This window comes from Saccoglossus kowalevskii, chromosome 22 (genome assembly GCF_978046115.1).
Source record: "Saccoglossus kowalevskii chromosome 22, keSacKowa6.1, whole genome shotgun sequence".
In the NCBI taxonomy this organism is placed as follows: Eukaryota; Metazoa; Hemichordata; class Enteropneusta; family Harrimaniidae; genus Saccoglossus; species Saccoglossus kowalevskii.
The window spans coordinates 22,885,766-22,906,870 of NC_140662.1; the positions used below are offsets into that span (position 1 = coordinate 22,885,766).

At 34.2% G+C, this 21,105-nt stretch overlaps 1 protein-coding gene across 1 annotated transcript in view; it reads right to left on the reverse strand.

The window, feature by feature from the left end:
• Positions 1-1,491: 1,491 nt before the first annotated feature.
• LOC100376087 (myosin-IIIb-like) overlaps positions 1,492-21,105 on the reverse strand; it is a 42,995-nt gene continuing 23,381 nt past the window's right edge. The window contains exons 23-34 of the mRNA XM_085495828.1: positions 20,857-20,946; positions 20,275-20,480; positions 19,716-19,827; positions 19,360-19,522; positions 16,888-16,968; positions 15,982-16,209; positions 12,120-12,304; positions 11,235-11,482; positions 6,821-7,042; positions 6,365-6,485; positions 5,240-5,337; positions 1,492-5,094 (exon numbers count right to left, since the gene is read on the reverse strand). Of these exons, the coding sequence (XP_085351954.1) occupies positions 4,920-5,094; positions 5,240-5,337; positions 6,365-6,485; positions 6,821-7,042; positions 11,235-11,482; positions 12,120-12,304; positions 15,982-16,209; positions 16,888-16,968; positions 19,360-19,522; positions 19,716-19,827; positions 20,275-20,480; positions 20,857-20,946 (1,929 nt within the window). The 3' untranslated portion in view covers positions 1,492-4,919. The remainder of the gene's footprint in view (positions 5,095-5,239; positions 5,338-6,364; positions 6,486-6,820; positions 7,043-11,234; positions 11,483-12,119; positions 12,305-15,981; positions 16,210-16,887; positions 16,969-19,359; positions 19,523-19,715; positions 19,828-20,274; positions 20,481-20,856; positions 20,947-21,105) is intronic.

Consider the following 21,105-nt stretch of genomic DNA (forward strand, 5'->3'; position numbering starts at 1 on the left):
CTTCTGTGTACCCGGGTCTGTGTAGTTTTTTTTTCAAATGTGAAGATTTACAACGAAAGTTGAAAAATTTATAACATTCCCGCTGTAAATCGAACATACTGTGTCCAAATGTACTTTTAATCTTCGATCCAATCGGATTTAGATTTTGCAAGGTATCATACAAGCCGATCGATATATATATATATATATATATATATATATATATGTTTTGCGAGTAGTTCTAATAGGCGCGAAAGCAGTGGCTCTGTTTTTTTTTCCGGACATTCAACGAGCACCTTAGCAACAAGCCACATTTGCACAACAGCATGCCGTCTGTCGTATGCTCAGTTTGTCAGCTCCGTTGAACGTCTCGCCGGTTGCCTGGCAACGCCCAAACGCGTTATCACAACAAATCCACCCCGAGTGTTATCCTTATCAAAATTGTAGCGGGCATCACAGTGTTTGATCACCAAGAGGAAGCGCTGAAATCAAAGCAAAAACACGAAGCAAAACGTACGTAAACACGGCGTCCTTGGGTTGCTCGGATCGTATGCCGGACAGTAGCAGTAACATGGAAAACGTGATTGACGGTATTGTATTGATATCAATGATGATAACTCTATCCGGTTCTCTGAGGTCATTTCTACATTACATTTTACTTTAGTTGAATAGGGGAAGCTACTTTCCGGTTAATCGAAATTAAAATAGTTGCAATTTAAACTTTAATAGCATTTTTGTTTACAAGTTTACACGTGAATTAAATTCCACCTACTTTACAAAACCATGTTAGATGGTCTCCATTATAGTTCATTGATTTTTAGTCGAAGAACGGTCACAGACAAATAACCAGACGGCACCGGTTCGGCAGCTGAGTAAAAACACAGCCCGTCATCCGTACCGCTGTGCCATAACCCTGAACACCCCGCATGCTAAGTAAATGTGAGTAAATATGGCACTGACCTAAAATTAAACATTTATTTCCTCGTTTTTACAGAAGACCGACGATGCGAGTTTATGGGTATCGCCATCCAACATAAGAACCGTAATCCCAAAACTTCCGTAATCAAGATAACACACCAAGCGCGGACAAACCTCAAAGCACCACATATGTAAATTAGAGTACAGCGCCACCAACGTGGGCGGTACTTTACCTAACTTGCCACTTGGGGGCGCTAATAAAATGTAACAAGTTTTTGAATGCAAATCTCTAAATTTTCAACCAAATTTGGATATGGTATCAGAATTATTAAGCCAGTAACAGAATTAAGTGACATTTTATTGAAGTATCAGTGTGGTTAAATCAGATTCATTCTTTGATTAATTTAATAGAAAAACAATAAAAACATTTTAAAAAGTGTTAGGGTTACAAACATATCTGAACTTTAGACAAATTTGCATAAATAAACATGACTGGGGCTGAATTCAAGTTCAGGGGATAACAATTTGAGATTTGCTACTTGAATCTTTACAGGTTAATGACTGCTGTTCCACAAACTGACACGACAAGTGGGGTAATATTTGCCAAAATAAACACATTTTATTGAACAATTTTTACAAGTCAGATTCATAGGTAGAATAAAATGTACATCACTGTCAAAATAAAATAAACAACATAACAAATAATGCACCACAGACAACCAAATATCTGGATGTCACTGACACTTTGAAATCAAGTTTTTCCAAAGTGTAAATATAATGTTTAGGTCTGAATTGTCAGAGTCAACCATGTTCAGCAAAACAGAACAAAACAAAAAATGGTTTCATTTTTCGAAGAGACACAACTAGACATTTTGAACATTTGATATATGTGTATTTCTTTCATTTCTTTCTGTCAAACAAGCTTAAAAATCTGTGATGAGTACATTTTTAAATGATTATCAAAAACTTAAATATTTGTTTTTGGGTTTTTTTTAAATGAAAAAAAATGCTCCATTAGCTACAGTGAAAGGCATAAGACTGTGATCATTATAAACATATTAAAAATATATTTTTATAAATCAAAATGAATGTTTGAATTCAAATTGACTTATTGTATTGTGACATCATCGTTGCTTCTGATGAATATTAATGAGATGGTTCAACATTATCCAATCAGCAAGCGCCTCATTTTGAATATGAGGGCGGTTACAGTTGCTATGTCATGTGAAGGCATGTGTGAGTATTATGAGCGTAGACAATGTTTAGCGCATGAGCCAATCACTGTTAAATATTTGAATTTGAGTGAAAGCTGACGATCAGCATTCCCAAATATTTATAAATACGTTTATAAACAAAGCCCGACTTTTTTACAGTATACACTATGAAACTTCTACGTGGTAATAGTCTTATGAAACACAGCTGAATAGCACTGAAAATAAAATCAAGGTAAAACAGATTACTGTAGTTTGTAATGTTTACAAGAATTGTATGCAATTACAGAAGCTACATGCATAATATTTCGCAAACGAGAATTAAAAAAAAAAAAAAAATTAAATCCCTCCTGAATACAAACATAAATGACCTTTCACATCTTCACAGGTTAAAGGTCACAATGACGGAACAACTACTCCCAAAAATGGAACTGGAGCCAGATTTATGTATAAATTTAACAATGTTTTAAAATTGGAATGTTTTTCATCAAGGTGTCGTACACCACCAAACAAAATTAAAATATTCAACAATATAGAAAATTAGAATATATTAACTTTTGTAAACTTTATTTAATTAATTTGAAATAAACTGTAAAACATGTCTTTTTCGCGAGCATGTCTTTTTTGCAAATTTAGCGAGAGAACTGATTCGCTATGTTGCTAATGACTTTATTATCAATTCAAAATGGCCGCCAAACAAAGAAATCAATGATGACAAGAGAGATTTGCTAAATCAACATGTCGCTATTACGTCATTTAACTACAAATCGCTAAAATTGCATGCCGCTTTTTCAACATGTTTTACTGTAGTTAGTTTTCTAGAACCAATAATATATAAAACAAAGTTCTTAATTTTCAACATTTTATGAGATTTACTAAATGTGAGCAAAAAAAATGTTTTTTTTTTGTTTTTTTTTCAAATACACAAATTGAGGTCAAAGTGTCAGGAATGTTGTGAGTGTATATTGAACCACAGATTGCACTTGTAGAGCAAATACATCATGATTTTGTTAAGGTAGAAGCCCATCATGATTTTAAATACCCAGAATTTATTATTTTTTAATAAATTGTACTTCTGGTCAATATAAGAATATTGACTTAAAAAAAATTGGGGGTCACCAGGTTAATTTCTGAGAAAATCATGTTTGTATTTTAGTGGATAGCAGCCATTTTGGCACTATTATAATGCTTTTACCAAAGATTCCTATGGAAGAGATATTATGCCATATCTCAAATTGTAGGCTGGTGACATTGTCATGCGATTTATGACCAACTTTCTCAAAAATAATGAGTAGGCTTATGGGTACATTAGAATTCAACTCAATTGCGATTAGATCAAATGAAAGCTTACGTACATGGTGAGAGTTTGATGCTAGTAATAATAAACATTGCACATAGAGGCATCAAATATAATATTAATCCTTGATTGAATAGTAAATCACATATTTTCATAATTTTGTCCAATAGTTATGAAGTGAAGTTTAAATAAATAGACCTTGGATGGCGAAGATGAGTTTGCATGTAGTGGATTTGTAAAATATGAAGAGAAAAATGCCCCTAAATGATTGTTATTATTGTTGATCTTGAAACAATCCATTTTGAATTATATTTTGGATTTCTGGTTAGTTTCAGATTCAGCTTCATCACTGATGGCTTTGTATTCACTTTTTCTAATCATTTATCTGAACTGTGAAATCAACTTTCATTTTTCTATACTTGTGATTTCACATGTCACCAACTTGACGCTTGAGCACTTTCACCCTGGTTTATAAATTCAATGACCTGGAGGTCATAGTTCAAAGGTCACCACTTATATCAAGACATCGCCATCTTTTTGATATAAGTATTTAAATCTGCGATCTCAACTATCGAACACAACATGCAGTGACCGATAAATGCTGCAACATTACCACAAAACACATTTCATGTCAAACATGCAACCATTTTTTTTTCAAATATTATGAAATGCTGAAAAAATAGAAAATGATGTTATCTGGCAGTGACACCAAATATATTTATAATTGATATGAATATTTAATTACATGATTAAAATACAAACCTGAATAAATATATTGACATAAAAAAACACTTGTTATAATTTAGTTGTATAGTGATAATATTTTCAAAATATTATTAAATCTTTGAAATCTAACATTTTTTTCACCTGTACTGTGGTGCAACACTTTTCATGTTTTTATGAATTTTTTTTATAATTTCTTGTAAATTTTAGTCGAAATTGACATAATTTCCAATTGGCTAGAGGTCTTGATCAATTTAAAAAAAAATTATTCATCTTTATTTTGAGAAAGGTGAAAAAGTTGAGATTGCTGCACGATGGTTAACATCCACTGACAACAACAGCTTTGCAGTGGCATGCATAAACTGAACTTTTATTAAATATTTGCATAGAGTTTTATTTTCTGTACATATTGTAATATTTTCCCCCCTCACAATATTCTGCCAATCCCTGTATATTTGTACTTTGGGATGATCCAAGCACAAATGCAGTGTTGTGTGGGTCATACCATTTTTTAATAGGCAGGTACAGGTACTAATGCTGAGGGTGAAGAAATGTGACTTTCTTCAATCTTGATATGAACATGATATGTAAATTAACCAAGTTATAACAGTTTTTTCATCAACATGTGGCAGTTATTTTGATACAATGTCATAAAAATTATTCGTAAAGTTGCAATAAAGATAATAAATAATAAATTCATGACATAAATGATCTAATCATTGCAAACGGCACCACTTGCGAGTTTCATAAACTTTGTAACTGCCAAAAACATTATTAGCATTTACTGTATTCTATAATGCTGTAATAACACGCCCGGTAAACGCAACATCTGAAGGCACTCTTCTCAACATACCACGCACATTAAACTGTCCGTAGGAATCCATCTGAAGTTCGGCTCCATTGCCAATGGCGGGCATTATACCCCCAGGTCCATGTGGCGCACTCCCGTGACCAGCAGGTTTCACCCTACCAAATAGAAATAAGAACACACTGTTATTAATAAATTGCAAAAAATCCTGACAGCAAAAATTTTGAATTTATTTCTTGGTGGATCAAAAATTAATAAATGTGTGAGATAAAAAGATGATATTCTATCTCTCAAAAACCTCACCTGTTGCCTGATATAGCTTCTACAGTTTTGAAAGAGGATTTTTTCTCAACTAACGGTTGGTGGTTTATCTCTACTTGAACTTCTATTTGATGAGATTCCTGTGAAATGAACTCAATTATTATACATCTGTCACCGTAACGCCATAAGTTACAGCGTGCCGTAATTTTGCGGTATTTTATGTGGTATTTTCGTCTTACCACATTAGGAAATGGAAATTCGAAATATGGAATGATTAGGCACGTAAGCGTCCTCTAATAATAAAAACAAACATGGCTGCCACGAGAGTTTGACCGGATTCAACACAAAGAAGTTCGCTGATTCTGTTCTAAACATTTTGAATTTCGGCATTCCCATGGTGTATCCTCAGAAGAAAAAGATGTATAATAATAAGTTTATTACGAGAATACCTCAAAGTATGCACTCAGACAGTACGCCGTGCATCGAGTCGATACTCCAGCTGTACTGTCTTCGTGCATACTTTGAGGTATTCTCGTAATAACCTCATATTATCACATGAACAGCAAACGATTTTTTGTCATCGCTAATCAAAGTGTAATCAGTGAGGACAAAGCTACGACTCCAACTGGATGTACTTGATTCTGCATCCATAATTAAATTAGCATTATTAGGCGTCACCAACAATTTTTTTTGTTTTGAGGCTGATGGATTTTCTAAAACATTCAATAGCCCCCTCTAGTGGTGAACCTTCATAATGATGTAACAAGTCTTTCAATATAATAGAACAACGTATTTAAATTGTCATTTATCAATTATATTAACTGCAACACGAATTCCCAAAAATTTGAATTTACTGCACATAAGTGCAATGCATTATGGGTGAGAATGTCTCATTTATATAATTGAAAACTATTACTATACTGGAAACTCACTAAAAACGGGAATTTGTTGTATTGTTTCAACAATATTAAGATTCATATCAATAAACATGATTTTTTTATTGTATCTTCATGATGTGAAGAAACAAATTAAATTTAAAAATGAAAATTTTAACATTTTCCCATGACATTTCAGACCAATCAAAGACTACAATTTTTTGTCATGAAAAAGATGACATATAATATTTAAATTAGTTTAAACCTTAACAGGACATATGTGTATACTAACCGCTTTATCAAATGAGTTCCTCTCGAAGGCGTCATGGTAACCAAAACCATTAAGATTCCCATTCCATCCACTGATGGCTGATTCATCAACCGGTTTGTCATAGAGAGAAAACCTGTTTGGTCTGCAAAAAAGAGAAAATATGATTTCACAAAACTAACACCATCATTTTATATTCATTGACAGAAATGATGTATTTTCAAAACTTGTCAACTCAAAAAGAGAGTTGAATTTCGTCACTGCCATGACGACAACAATTTTGTACAAACATTAGTAATTAATTAATTCTTGTGATGCTGATGAACGTCCTCATATTTTCTTGATTCAAGGGTTGATTAGTGGAAGAGTTATGTGCATATGTGTAATATATATATAATATTTCATTGTAGCTACATGTATATACTCTGTCACGTTTGTCACATGATTTCAGACAAATCTATCACTGTATATGCACGTCACCTTATAACTGGAGCCATCTTATTGCCGTAACTATGGCGATTTTTATTGATATTTGCATGTATGTGGTGTCCACTCTGCGTCTCAGGGTTGCTCAGCTGTCGTAATGGAATTTTACTTGGTGATGATGAATCAAAACCGTTCATCATGCTTGAATCGGTACCATTGCTCTGCATACTGTTATAGTACTCGGTGTCGCTGCTTGACGTAAGTTGTTTCAGTTCACTGCCAACAAGAGAAGAGATGACACAAAATAAACACTAGGATAGTTATTTAAACTTAGATCTTTATGTACAAATGTTGCCGAGCACATGTTATAATTTCATGTAATTTACAAGCACTACACTTCCACTTTTGTCACCTAATTTTTTTGAAATGAAATATTGTGCCAAAAATTAAATTCTCACATGTACGAACGGTAAGTCTAAAATTTTGTTTCTAAAAAGTAACTGAAACTTGACATATGTTAAGTTGTTCGTGTATACAGACATGCATTTGATCAGCATGCATTAGTTGATTTCAACGAGCATTGTGTCGTATATAAAACTACGCAGGAGAGAAATCAACATGGAATGCACCTCTGATCTAGAGGGCAATTGATATAAAAGTCAAATAAATACCGACACATTATAAGTACGCATGCAATTATAAAACACATTTACACGTACAAAAACAGATTTTTTTGTGTGAGTTAACAATCCAGATGTAAAATTCATAATGATATAGTTGTATACCCACTCAGTGGTTCCTGGAATGACTTCCCAGACACAGTGAACATCCTTTAAATCCAACCAATCAGAAGGTGGTGCTCATCACATTTCGGGGTGTTTTTTGTAAAACCGTGCATAATTTGTTTGACACCAAGCATGCGGATGTGGTAAAAGTACTCCCATATTTTCCCAACCAAAAACATTTATTTCATGTGCAACATTTTCTTATAAATAATTTCTCAAAAAAAAAAAGTTATTTTGTATCAATACAGTTTGAAACATAAGTTTAAACAAATTACAAAACAATTTTATTTTTAGTAAACTTTGGCAGGAAACAAGTTATAATTTGTTAAAACTGAATTCATGCAGTATAGTGTGAATGAAGAGTAACCATGTCACATGCAAATATATAATATTCAAAAATAAAATTTGCATGCTACACTTAAAAGCCAATCAGAAGTAGATATAAATTATGTATGCAAAAAAGTTTGGCAAAATTCCAAAACTCAAACAACCAATCAGAGTGAAGACTCATTAATTATACATGCCAGAGCCAATCCCAGAACAAAGATCCCAGTTCAAAAGACAGAAAATAAAATCAGTTATATTTAAATTGGATGAAAATGATACTTTTATAGGCACAACGTGGTGGAGCTTGAGGAAAAATAACAAACAAAACATTACATGAATGGATGATATGATTATGTGAGGAATGGGATATACAAGCAGGGCTGGTAATAATTAATATGCAAATGAGACAATTAATATGCACAAATTGAGCCTTTAAGACATTATGCATACAATATCCACAAACATTGTGGCTATTTTGCATATGGAAGAGTTGTTGATTGATTTTGTGAATTTGTTTTATTTTTTGTCTACCAAAAATCAAGCAACACACATGAATGACTATTTTTAAAGTGTCTGAGACATGTCATACACAAGCCTGTATTTTTAAATGGGCCTTGCCCTAGTTTATGATTTTGTAGCAAATTTAAAACAACAGAATCTAAGCATTCAGCAGAAAAATGATGATTACTTTAAGTTTGGCCCACCCCACTTGTGGATCTTGAGTTTTTTCACCCACTGAAAAGTTTTTACACTGGAAATATGTTGGTTTTTGATTATCTGCAGAAATAAGAGTTTCCTTTCAGAACAGGGCAAAAATGCCACATTAGTTTCACAACTACTGGTAATCAGATGAGATAAAAAGAGCAAGGCGATGGTTGTTCTAGTTTTTCTAGGGATATGTTTTTTTTAATGGGCTACTTTTAGCTTTAGAACGCATATCAAGATTCGCTGTCTTGGTCTCCAAAGTGCATTACTAACAATATTCAGCAAACAGGGGTGAACCACATCTCCAACAAGAAGAAGTCATTAAAAGTGTACTGATCCCTTGAAAAAAATGAAATGCCATGCCTGGGTCATGTCAAACATAAACAACATACCGGTAATACTTGTGTTTCGAAAATTATACTCATAGTTAATAACATGCATTTAAAAATTCTGATTCGTAATAATACTAATTTACAAATGATTCTATTGATTACAAGAGATGTATATTAATATTGGAGTTTTTAAAAATGAAAGAACTTGATTCTGAAATTTCATATTCCACAGTGCCTATGCAGTGGAATGCAAGCTTGTATTCACTAGGAAACATCACAAACTTCTTTTGCAGAGCTTCAACCCTGCTTGAGTTTTCAACTGTTTGTGACCTTAGACATTTTTCTGAGTCAAAAACAATATTCCTTAATAATGTCTAATCAGAAACACTCACAAGTATTATTTGGCCATATTGTTAGCTAGGAAAACATCGTCCATTTCTTAAGCACTTCAATCAGAACTCATTGTGGGATTTTATGAACACAAATATACGTAAACTACCCGGTAACACAACTCTACCAGTGGCATATTATTCTGTTTATTTGACCATCTTCTTAACACTTCGCCAGATTTTATTATTTGATAATTTGACTACCATTTTAGTTAATTCTATTGTCAGAGGCTACACTAATTCTGATTGGGTGAATGTTTTAGACATGCATCCAATCATATCTATGTATTTTACCAAGGTTGAACACGCATCCTCTTGGTAGAATCACGCATAGCTTCATGGGAAATTAATGTTTACATCAAATTCACATTCAATTGAATATATTTCATTGTATATTTTGCGCCAGAAATACCTATTGTCTACTGGAGTTGATTAACATTTTTGAAAAAAATATTTCAACATCTATATTTTGAAAGGTGAAAAGAGTTATGTAATTTAATTCATCTGAGGTAAACAAAATTTGTGCAACTGAAATAAACATATGGAAGAGATCGAATCGTTCTATATAATAACAAAGTGAACAAGAATGTAGCCAATGTTAATTTGTTTTTGATTCTACAAAGGAAAATATATAAAAATGTTGCACTATAATTTGGGCGGGAAAAATTAATGTTCAAATAAACAGCTTGAAAGTAAAAAAAAAATTTCAGAATGATTTGGTATTATCATCATCATATTAATTTTTCTAAAAAAAAAATAAAACAAGCAGCCTGTCGGCTGAGATAGCTCCGCTGTTAGCAATGCACATTTCAATTAAAGAACTGAAGATATCATTAAAAAATGAACAATATGTATAGTATCAAACTTGCTGTAGTATCGGACTTGCTGTTTTCAACAAGAAGTGAAAAACATCACTTTTTACCAAAAATGACAAAAATATTCACCAAAATTTGAGAATTAAAGATATCATCACAAAATGAACAAATCTGAGAAAGGTCCACATGTAGTATACCTATATTTGTAATATCAAAGCAATTGGAGTTACGGTTTTTAACAAGAAGTCGAAAATATCACTTTTTACCAAAAATGACAAAAATATTCACCAAAATTAGAGAATTTAAGATATCATCACGAAATGAACAAATCTGAGAGATCCACATGTAGTACCTATATATGTCATATCAAAGCAATTAGGGTTACGGTTTTTAACAAGAAGTCGAAAATATCACTTTTATTCACCAAAAAATAGAGAATTTGAGATTTTGACATGAAATGAACAAATCTGAGAAAGAACCATCCAAGGTACTTGCATATCAAACTTGAAAACATTCTGACTTGCGGTTTCGAAGAAGAAGTTAAAATTGTGAAGACGGACAACGACGGACAATCAGTAATATGAACAGCTCCGCTGTGTCGACTTTGTTTAATGCTCAAAATGTACAGCACATGAGAGACAGTTATAGAAGGAGGGGTTTGTTGTGATGTCTGTCATAATGCCGTTTTCCTATAGTCTGATTGGTTCTGCAGAGAAGCACACACTGTTCATATTTATAATGGTCAATGACTGCTTAATTACAGGCCTGAATTGTTAAGCTGTAATCCCAGCATAATCTATCAGGTTTTAATCTAGTATAAAGTCATCACATTCCTGAATCAACTAATATGCAAATTTTGATAAACAGTTTCATCAGCAATCAAAAACGCAATTATTTTAATTAATTAGAATATTAATGAGGCCATCTAATATCATTCAGTTTGACCATTTTATGCTTTTATATTTTAGTATCAACTGTCCATTGTCATCTGTCACAACACATTGTCGGCTGATGCTTTTTCCCCAATCATTTCAAATATCCATAGAGGGTTACAGCAGGTATGTAATAATATCATTTAATAAACTGTGTTTTTGATACTTTGAACATTAACTTACCCAGTCATCTTTCCTTTTCTCCGGTACACCTCTGTACCAGAATTAATTGCACCATAATATGCAGCATCCTGTAGAGAGTACGGCACCTTGACCAATCCAGCTCGTTTCATCTGACGAAGTCGCCGGTCTGATAGCTGTACATCGCCGTTTTGCATGTTAATTTGATGTAATGGCATCTCAGCATCTGGGAGGGCTGGAGTGTTGATTTTGTGCAAAGCGTCATGGAACTCTTCACCATGGTTCTTGATCTTTGTAAAGGTTAAAGTTCAAAGGTTACAATACAATTTTCAAATAACAGAGACAGGGTAAATCATAATTTAAAGAATCAAAAGGTTTTTTCCAGGTTTTACGTGCATGGTCTTGGGGACTCCAGTAAAGTGTTGACTGCTACATTATTCCGTGATTTTTACAGATCCACTCATGAAATCCAAAACAGGAGATGACAATCTTTTTTTATGAAATTCAGTTTACATGAAAGCTCTTAAATCATGAAATTTCTTATCATAAAAAACCAAATGGTTACTGTATACGAGTAAAACCAATATTATTTCCAATGAAAACTAAACTTGGTTGTATACTGTAAAATACTTTATTTTAGCTGGAATTAATTTTCACTGAAAAGACTTTCTGGGTGTTTTGTATGGAATTTATTTTCACTGATTTTTGATGAGTTGAATGTAAAATATAGGAAGAAAGGTATAATTGCTGGGTTTTATTTCCACTGAATTATTTCTTCATTCCTTTCGCGAAAATAGCGAAAATTAAATCCAAGCCAAAATAAAGTATTTTACAGTAGTCCTTCATGACATAAGCATACTTGATGTGGAACATTCCATTTTAAGGTAGGGATGGGTTAAACCACTATGAATATAGGGGGTTCTATACCTGCTGTAAGAAGAAAATCAAGCGTGTTTCTTGCTGCGACCTGTATAGCTGTATTTGCTGATACAGCGATCGTTTCTTCCACATTCGGAACCAGCGCTGCAGTAGGATGGACGAGTCCCATTTCTTACTATCATGTCGTGCTTTGATTACTTTGTACTGCTGTCGACATAAGAAACCCCTCACAGCTACGGGTACGGAGAAAAATAATAATGTCAGATACATGACAGACATAAAATGTGATTATCGGCATCATCAGTTTTTTTACTACAAATTAAAAAAGTAAGTTTTCAGAATAAATTTTCCTCAAATATACGAACAAGCACTAAAAACCAATCAAAACATATACCCCCCACTAAAATTGACATAAAAGTTAAAGTTACAATTAAGGTAGAACCCTACTTATAATCTTAGAAAAAGTTGATCACTGACACTGTTTTTTAGTTTATTATGAACAATCGTAGCGCTATAATTCCATAGTAACATGAAATAGCATTCAATTGTGTTACAGTGTTATATTTTGGGAAATTTGCCAAATACCATTAAAATATTTTTCAGAACAGTTCCATAGAACAAAATTTAAAAAAAGCCAAACATCATATGTTGTTAATTTCCAAAATAAATGGCATAACAAAAAATAGAATGTATAATACGTTTATGTATAATACGTTTTATTATGTTAACACGAGAATACCGTACGAAATATGGAGAGATTACGCACATATGCATTCCAGGGGTTTGACTGGTCCCAACACAAAGAAGTTTGCTATTAAAATCTGAAGACAACTTCAATTAGTCATGAATACAATTTATTACTACATAAATAAATTCTAGGTATTGTTATTTATGAGTAGGCTTCTACCTTAACATAAAAATAAGTGTTTTCAGGTAATGGATTAAATGAATGGATTAAAAAACATTGACGGCTGATAAGACTAGAACTACGATATTCGTCTTACAACTAGAAAATGCACAGGTCTGATAAAAACAATAAATATTTTCCGTTTTATATTTTGTCAGAAAAATGATAAATAGCAAAAATATAAAAAAAACAGAAAAATAACACATTAGTACCATATTCAACAATATGCAAATAGCTGATGCCATATATGGCGTTATGCAAATAGCTGATGCCATATATGGCAATATGCAAATAGATTGATGACATATATGGTAATATGCAAATAACTGATATTTGGCATACATGGGGAAAAATGCAGATTGAGGGACTACAAGGTAATATTACCGGTAGTAAGGAAACTAGAAGTAAACTAAAGTAACACAAAGTATGCCTGTCATATTCTCAACCATAGACTAAAATTTTCAACATGGCTGCTAGGCATTGATGTAGCTTTCAGACACTGGGAAAAAAGCAGTGAAGCCCCACTGAAACACGAATGGCTATTTTATTTTACTTTACTGTTCAGTAATATTATGCACTTAAATTGTTAAATATAGACAAAGATATTGTTGTGGGCAGAAATGAACATAATTTCAGTGAGAATATCATCACTAACATTATGTTGTTTGTTCCACGATACCTAGATCCCCTGTGGCCGAGAATATGACAATTGAATGACAGAAACAATGACAGTGTCACTCATAGCATGCTTATTTTTATTACTACATTTTTAACACAAAATATTTTTCACAAGCTTAGCATGCAGCTCACTACCCCTCTGTTCTGATTTGTCTCTGTTACAAAATCCATCTGCAAGTCTACTGACCTCTATGGTGAGTCCATGAATACTTTTGTTTTTCAGTGTAACAGAGAGAATCCACAACAAAAGAATATCACCAGACTAATATACAACAACTATTTCTTCAGCAAATTTTAACCTGACTGCACAAGAAGAAGTTGTTCCTCTTTCACATGCAACGTTTCAAATGATTCCTCCACTTTCCCAATATCCATCTTAAGTGTTCCCTCATCTGGGTTGATGTCCAAAACGGAAGCTTTGATAATGTCTGTCACCATTTTCGCAGCCTCTAAAGGTGACTCTGGGTATCTCTGTTCCAGGAAATTTTCTTTTGTCTGTGTCTCATCGTCATTAATTTCGCTTTCCACTTTCTTCAGCACTGCAGTATTCTCATTTGCTTCATCTTGTTTTCTTTCAAACTGGTTTTCATTTTCCAGATCTGAACTTTTTGTCTCTCGTCGATTGATTTCTGCGGTGACATTTACAATATTTTTGGAAGGAGGAGTGACGGCAATATCTGAATTCGGATTGGTTCTTGCATCATGCTGACAATCATCAGTTATTTCTCCATCACTGGATGCTTTTCTTTCTACGTTGTTGATTTCACTCAACTGTCTTATGATCAGATCATCAGCTTTTGGAGTAACAACACTTTTCATTACATTCTCTTTATTACTTCCATGCCCTTTAAAAATCCCTTCAAAATAACTTTCTAATTCATGCACTAAATTTCGCCGCATAGTTTTAGCTCCAGGTTTACCATTCTCGCTAAATCTACGATTTCTGAAACTAAATTTTCGATTTTTAATTCCTGATCCATTTCGTGTAACCACAGCCGGATGATTTTCATGAAAACTAAGTTTTTTATTTCTAGTGGCAGATTCATCACATGATTTTAGTAATTGTTCTCTGAAACTAAGTTTTGGATTTCTAGCCACAGATTCATTCCTTAAATTTAAACTGGGGCGAATACAGGAGCGCAGATTGTCGTCTGTTTTCTTATAACCAATTAGCTCAACTTTGTCGGAAAATGCTATGATCTTTCTTTTCTTTTTCTCTTTTGAAAGTTTTCTCTCAGTGACAATTCCGGCTTCTGTGCTTGTTGATGGTGTGTGAGGAATTACATTTTAAATAAACGGGAATATAAGCAATGATATTAAAAAAAGGGACAAGTGGAAAAAAGAAGAGAAAAAAATTTGCATGACATTAACAAAACTATTTTGGTTGCAATTAATACCTTTTCAAAAAAAAGCATGCAGTCAAAATAACGGTATGCCATTTTCATTGTCATGTGATAGCAAATGTAAAAACTTATAATAAAATCTGTTTTTTTGCCCGGAAGGTACTTTTTTTAAATATTTTCTTGAAACTTTAATATGTTGATAGTTCACAATTTGCATCCAAATTAACAGTGAATTATGTTAATCGCTAAAACATAGTTTGCTGCATAACTCTTTTTGATCGAAAAAGATAAAAAAAGTTGTTCTGCTTTTGTGGAAATGTATCGTATCATGGCATTATATTTTGTGAAAAATAACAAAAGTTTATATGGTGGGTGAGGTTAACCTGAAATATTAATATTAATACAGCAAAAGTTGAATTATTGATATGTATTATCAGACTTTTATCAGATTTTTTTTGTTTCAAAACATTCAACAAATTTTGCCAGAATACTGATAATTTTGTTTTTAAAACTGATGATTTACAAGTTTACATTTTGTTTTAATAGATACCAACTGACTAGGCACACCATTACTTTAAACTGAGGGAAAAACAACAGCAGTCAGTGTTGAGTCATGTGACTATCATGTGACTATCAGGCATAAGACATGCAGTACACAATGAAACGTTGCTACAGGAACAAGTTTTGTAGTGCAAAAATTAACAAAAACAACAAAAACAGAAACAAATTTGCAGTTGAAAATAATCTTGCAGAAATTTCAAATTTCATTTAAAAAAAACATCCTCCCCAATAGAGAACAAATCAGAGGCACAAGTACTTGAAAAAAAACAATCCAAGAAAAAAAACATGCTCAAATGTGCAAAAAAAAACAAATCAAAAATGTCACATGTTTTTGTAGCATATTACACCTACAACAAAATAGTATGCTCCATCTAACAATAAAGGAATGTTCCATTTCAAATTTATGGGAGGGGAAACTCACCTGCTTGTGCAATGATTATTTTTCTCATCTGCATCCTGTGGTTGAGTTCCTTGGCTTTTCGAACTCGATGTCCCCTCCAGTACGATTGGATGGTGATAGTAGACATGAGACGTTTGTACTTATACCGGGCGATGTATCCTCGATATATCCGCTGAATTGTAATAGCTGCCTTGTTGTTCCTTGACAGTTCCTCAGCATACCTTTTCATCGCTAACTGACGTCTAAATGCTAATTAATATGAATATAAATGTAGATTATCTTGAAGATTATCATAATCCTAGCAGAAAACAGCTTCAAAAAATTATAAATATATTACAATTAAAAAATTACTAAATTAAATACTAAAATTTTGTGAGAAAATTTATGAGTCTGGAAGAATCCAAAAACTTCATAGCAGTTAGTGATTTTCCTAAACAATAATTCTCCATGAACGTGCATCGATTTTGGAAAATTAATATCCAGGAATTATTTTTGACCTTGTACATTTCTAGAATATGCCTGGGAGAAATAAGATCATATTTTTTTCCAAAATCAGATAGATTAAATGAAAATAAGCAAAAAAATTGTTGTAGTAGTTGCGCTATGTTACCTTGGAGCTGACAAAGTCAGATAAAAATGATCAAAAATAAAAGTCCAATGAAAAAAAAAACAGACTAAATTTAATATTCAACATATAAACTTTGCTGGTACCTGCATATATTGTATTACATACACATCCATATATGGCAATATGCAAATACTGTAGTTAATATTTGCATATTGCAATAAATGGTGTTTGTTTTGTTATCATTTTAATCTTATCAATATACATAACAATACAAACTGATTATACATTCACAAATATGATTAAAGTTTATTTGCATAAAACAGTTAAATCTTCTCAAAGCCTATATTAGATTATCTTACCCTGTTGTATTTTATAAGCGGCCATCCATCTGCGTGCAGTGATTCGTCTATACCGTATTCTCGCCATCCAACCTTTTACACCTATTTAATAATATGGGGTCAAGGGTCAAACACATGCTGTCATGCAGTTATATGTGGTGAGATGTGGATTGTGGAACGTTTCATGCAAGAAGACCCACTGTTGCAAGTTAATGATGTAGATGGTGATATTAATTAACAGAATTAATTAATTTCAGTTATAAAATAACATCTCATGCCATGATATGCATCATGATTTTAAGAATTTTCATAAATTATTACTAAGTACAAATTATGCATAACACAAAGTGCTCATTAATATACATGTATCTGGATTTTCAAAGAGTTGAAGTTAATAAATAACTGAATTCACATTTTAATCACATTAAAGTTAGAGGGTCTTTGCAATATTGTAAGGTTTTATGTGGGCCCACTGTTAGAGCTTTCCAGTAATACCAAGTTAGGGTGACATAATGCTGTACTGTCAAGTTAGGAGGCCTTGCTGTAGTTGTTGGATAGTGGGCCCTAACGCTGTAGTATAAGGTTAAGGGGTCCTTGCTATAGTGTCAGGTTAGAGAGTCTTTGCTATAATGTCAGGTTAGAGAGTCCTTGCTATAATGTCAGGTTAGGGGGTCCTTGCTATAATGTCAGGTTAGAGAGTCCTTGCTATAATGTCAGGTTAGGGGGTCCTTGCTATAATGTCAGGTTACGGAGCCCTTGTTATATTGTCAGGTTAGGGGGCCCTTGTTATAGTGTCAGGTTAGGGGGCCCTTGCTATATTGTCAGGTTAGGGAGCCCTTGTTATAGTGTCAGGTTAGGGAGCCCTTGCTATAGTGTCAGGTTAGGGAGCCCTTGCTACAGTGTCAGGTTAGAGAGTCCTTGCTATAATGTCAGGTTAGGGGGTCCTTGCTATAGTGTCAGGTTAGGGGGTCCTTGCTATAATGTCAGCTTAGGGGGTCCTTGCTATAGTGTCAGGTTAGGGGGTCCTTGCTACAGTGTCAGGTTAGGGGGTCCTTGCTATAGTGTCAGGTTAGGGGGTCCTTGCTACAGTGTCAGGTTAGAGAGTCCTTGCTATAATGTCAGGTTAGGGAGTCCTTGCTATAGTGTCAGGTTAGAGAGTCCTTGCTATAATGTCAGGTTAGGGAGTCCTTGCTATAGTGTCAGGTTAGGAGGTCCTTGCTACAGTGTCAGGTTAGGGAGTCCTTGCCATAGTCTCAGGTTATAGATTCCTTGCTATAGTGTCAGTTTAGGGAGCCCTTGCTATAGTGTCAGTTTAGGGAGCCCTTGCTATAGTGTCGGGTTAGGGAGCCCTTGCTATAGTGTCAGGTTAGGGAGCCCTTGTTATAGTGTCAGGTTAGGGAGCCCTTGCTATGCTGTCAGGTTAGGGAGCCCTTGTTATAGTGTCAGGTTAGGGAGCCCTTGTTATAGTGTCAGGTTAGGGAGCCCTTGCTATAGTGTCAGGTTAGGGAGCCCTTGCTATAGTGTCAGGTTAGGGAGCCCTTGTTATAGTGTCAGGTTAGGGAGCCCTTGTTATAGTGTCAGGTTAGGGAGCCCTTGCTATGCTGTCAGGTTAGGGAGCCCTTGTTATAGTGTCAGGTTAGGGAGCCCTTGTTATAGTGTCAGGTTAGGGAGCCCTTGTTATAGTGTCAGGTTAGGGAGCCCTTGTTATAGTGTCAGGTTAGGGAGCCCTTGCTATGCTGTCAGGTTAGGGAGCCCTTGTTATAGTGTCAGGTTAGGGAGCCCTTGTTATAGTGTCAGGTTAGGGAGCGCTTGTTATAGTGTCAGGTTAGGGAGCCCTTGCTATAGTGTCAGGTTAGGGAGCCCTTGCTTTAGTGTCAGGTTAGGGAGCCCTTGCTTTAGTGTCAGGTTAGGGAGCCCTTGTTATAGTGTCAGGTTAGGGAGCCCTTGTTATAGTGTCAGGTTAGGGAGCCCTTGCTATAGTGTCAGGTTAGGGAGCCCTTGTTATAGTGTCAGGTTAGGGAGCCCTTGTTATAGTGTCAGGTTAGGGAGCCCTTGTTATAGTGTCAGGTTAGGGAGCCCTTGTTATAGTGTCAGGTTAGGGAGCCCTTGCTAGTGTCAGGTTAGGGAGCCCTTGTTATAGTGTCAGGTTAGGGAGCCCTTGTTATAGTGTCAGGTTAGGAAGCCCTTGCTATAGTGTCAGGTTAGAGAGCCCTTGCTATAATGTCAGGTTAGGGAGCCCTTGCTATAATGTCAGGTTAGGGAGCCCTTGCTATAGTGTCAGGTTAGGGAGCCCTTGCTATAGTGTCAGGTTAGGGAGCCCTTGCTATAATGTCAGGTTAGGAAGCCCTTGCTACAGTGTCAGGTTAGGGGGTCAGGGCATCTTTTTCCTGATTTGGTATTGCTGAGTTTCATGTTTGAAGTTTTAGGAGAGAAGAAGGAGTGGGATCATAATCAATATCTTTCAATTTGTTTAGGAATGGTCAATTTTCTTACATTTTTGAAGTAGAATTGCACTTTTCCATCTTCTTGCAATTAGTCTTTTGTATTTTATCTTAGCAATCCACCCTCTCATCACTGCCTGTGCTCGGATAGCCATCTTGTGGTACTTTTCCAATTCCTTGTCCAGCTTGTCTACATGGTAGTACTTTAAAAACACCTGAAAAAAACAAAAAAAAACAAGACAATCAAGCAAATCTATTACATTTCTTCTATCATCAGGATAATTTCAAACTCAGACAGAGACAAACAATTTAAAAAAAAAAGAGTCATCTTTCATTCCTGGGTGTGATTTTAGCCGGCGATGTATCAGACAAATATAAAGGTAGTAAGATTTGTACTGTGAAACATACCTTGGTTCGACCCATTAACCAGTTCGTCATGCCACATGTTTTGATTATTCTCTCACACATTTCGGCCGTCTCCTCCACGTCTTCATTCATGTTAAATGAAAGCACTTTGTACCTGGAAAAGAAAGAAAACAAGGAAATTGTTATTGTTTAATTGCACGAGTTTTACGTTCTCACCATTTTTTTGATTCTATGTTACTGTATTTATTCTGAACAGACAAGAAGTCATGATGACTTATGAGAAACCAGTTGTGATCAAGTCGTGAACATTTTTCGTTTTTGTTGTTTGCAGTGAAGTGAATAAAAACAAAAGAATCAAACATTTGGTGGCACCCTTCATACTATTACCCTAAAATCTGTATTAGAAGCCGCATCTCCAATAGATGTCGCACCCATTCTTTTTGAATAATTGAGAATCAAAAATTCATCATTTCTCATAAGTGTAGATGCTCTAATAGAAGCCGCACACTCTCTGTTGCATTGTACTATTGTAATAGAAGCCGCAGCTTCTAATACAGATTTTACAGTACTTATTTTTAACAATTGAAAATACATAATATACCTGTGTACAAAGTCAGAAAACGTTATCCGGTGTGAATATCCCTGTCGTCGAATTCTTGTCGTTTCAAGAACTCCTGTGTATCTCAGCTGTATCATGACTTTATCACGATCAAACTGTCCCGGCGTCTTCTGATCATTTGGCTTGATGCAACGTACAAAGTGAGGCGTTCCGGAAACCATTTTGGATAACAGCTCCATTAGGGAATACTACAAGAATGGTAATATACATGAAAATCTCATAAAATAAGAAAAATATTTCTGAATTGTAATGTTTTCGCAGTTATTCATTCTTTGAGTCAAGTATATAAAAGATTGAAAAAAAAAACATTACAAAATAATGGCATATTTTCATATTATCCCCATAGTATTATGTCCAAAATGGTAGCCATTTTGAACTCAGTGGTAGCCATTTTGAACTCAGTGGTAGCCATTTTGAATTCAAATTTTAAAGCTCTCACTAAACAAATTTAATGATCATTCTACTGTAATGAACAAAAATCTTTGAGTGAAAATGTTTATCCTGATCAAATTAGAAAATATGACTGTAACCATGACAACCCAGACTGACAAATATTTAACTTACTCTAAAATATGACGCTACCGTCATTTTATTTCTATTCTGCGTCAGACCTGGAATGTCTTCGTTTCCATTCAGCAAAAAACTACTTCGACCCTGAAATGTAATGTTGTGATATTTGTCACCAAAATCTTATGAAAATACAAAGCAATGCATTGTAGGGTAGGAACACAATTTCCATTTACTTTGAATGAAACCCCCCTAGTGAGTTCGCAAATGTAAAATTTGCAGATACTTTGAATGAAGCCCTCTAAG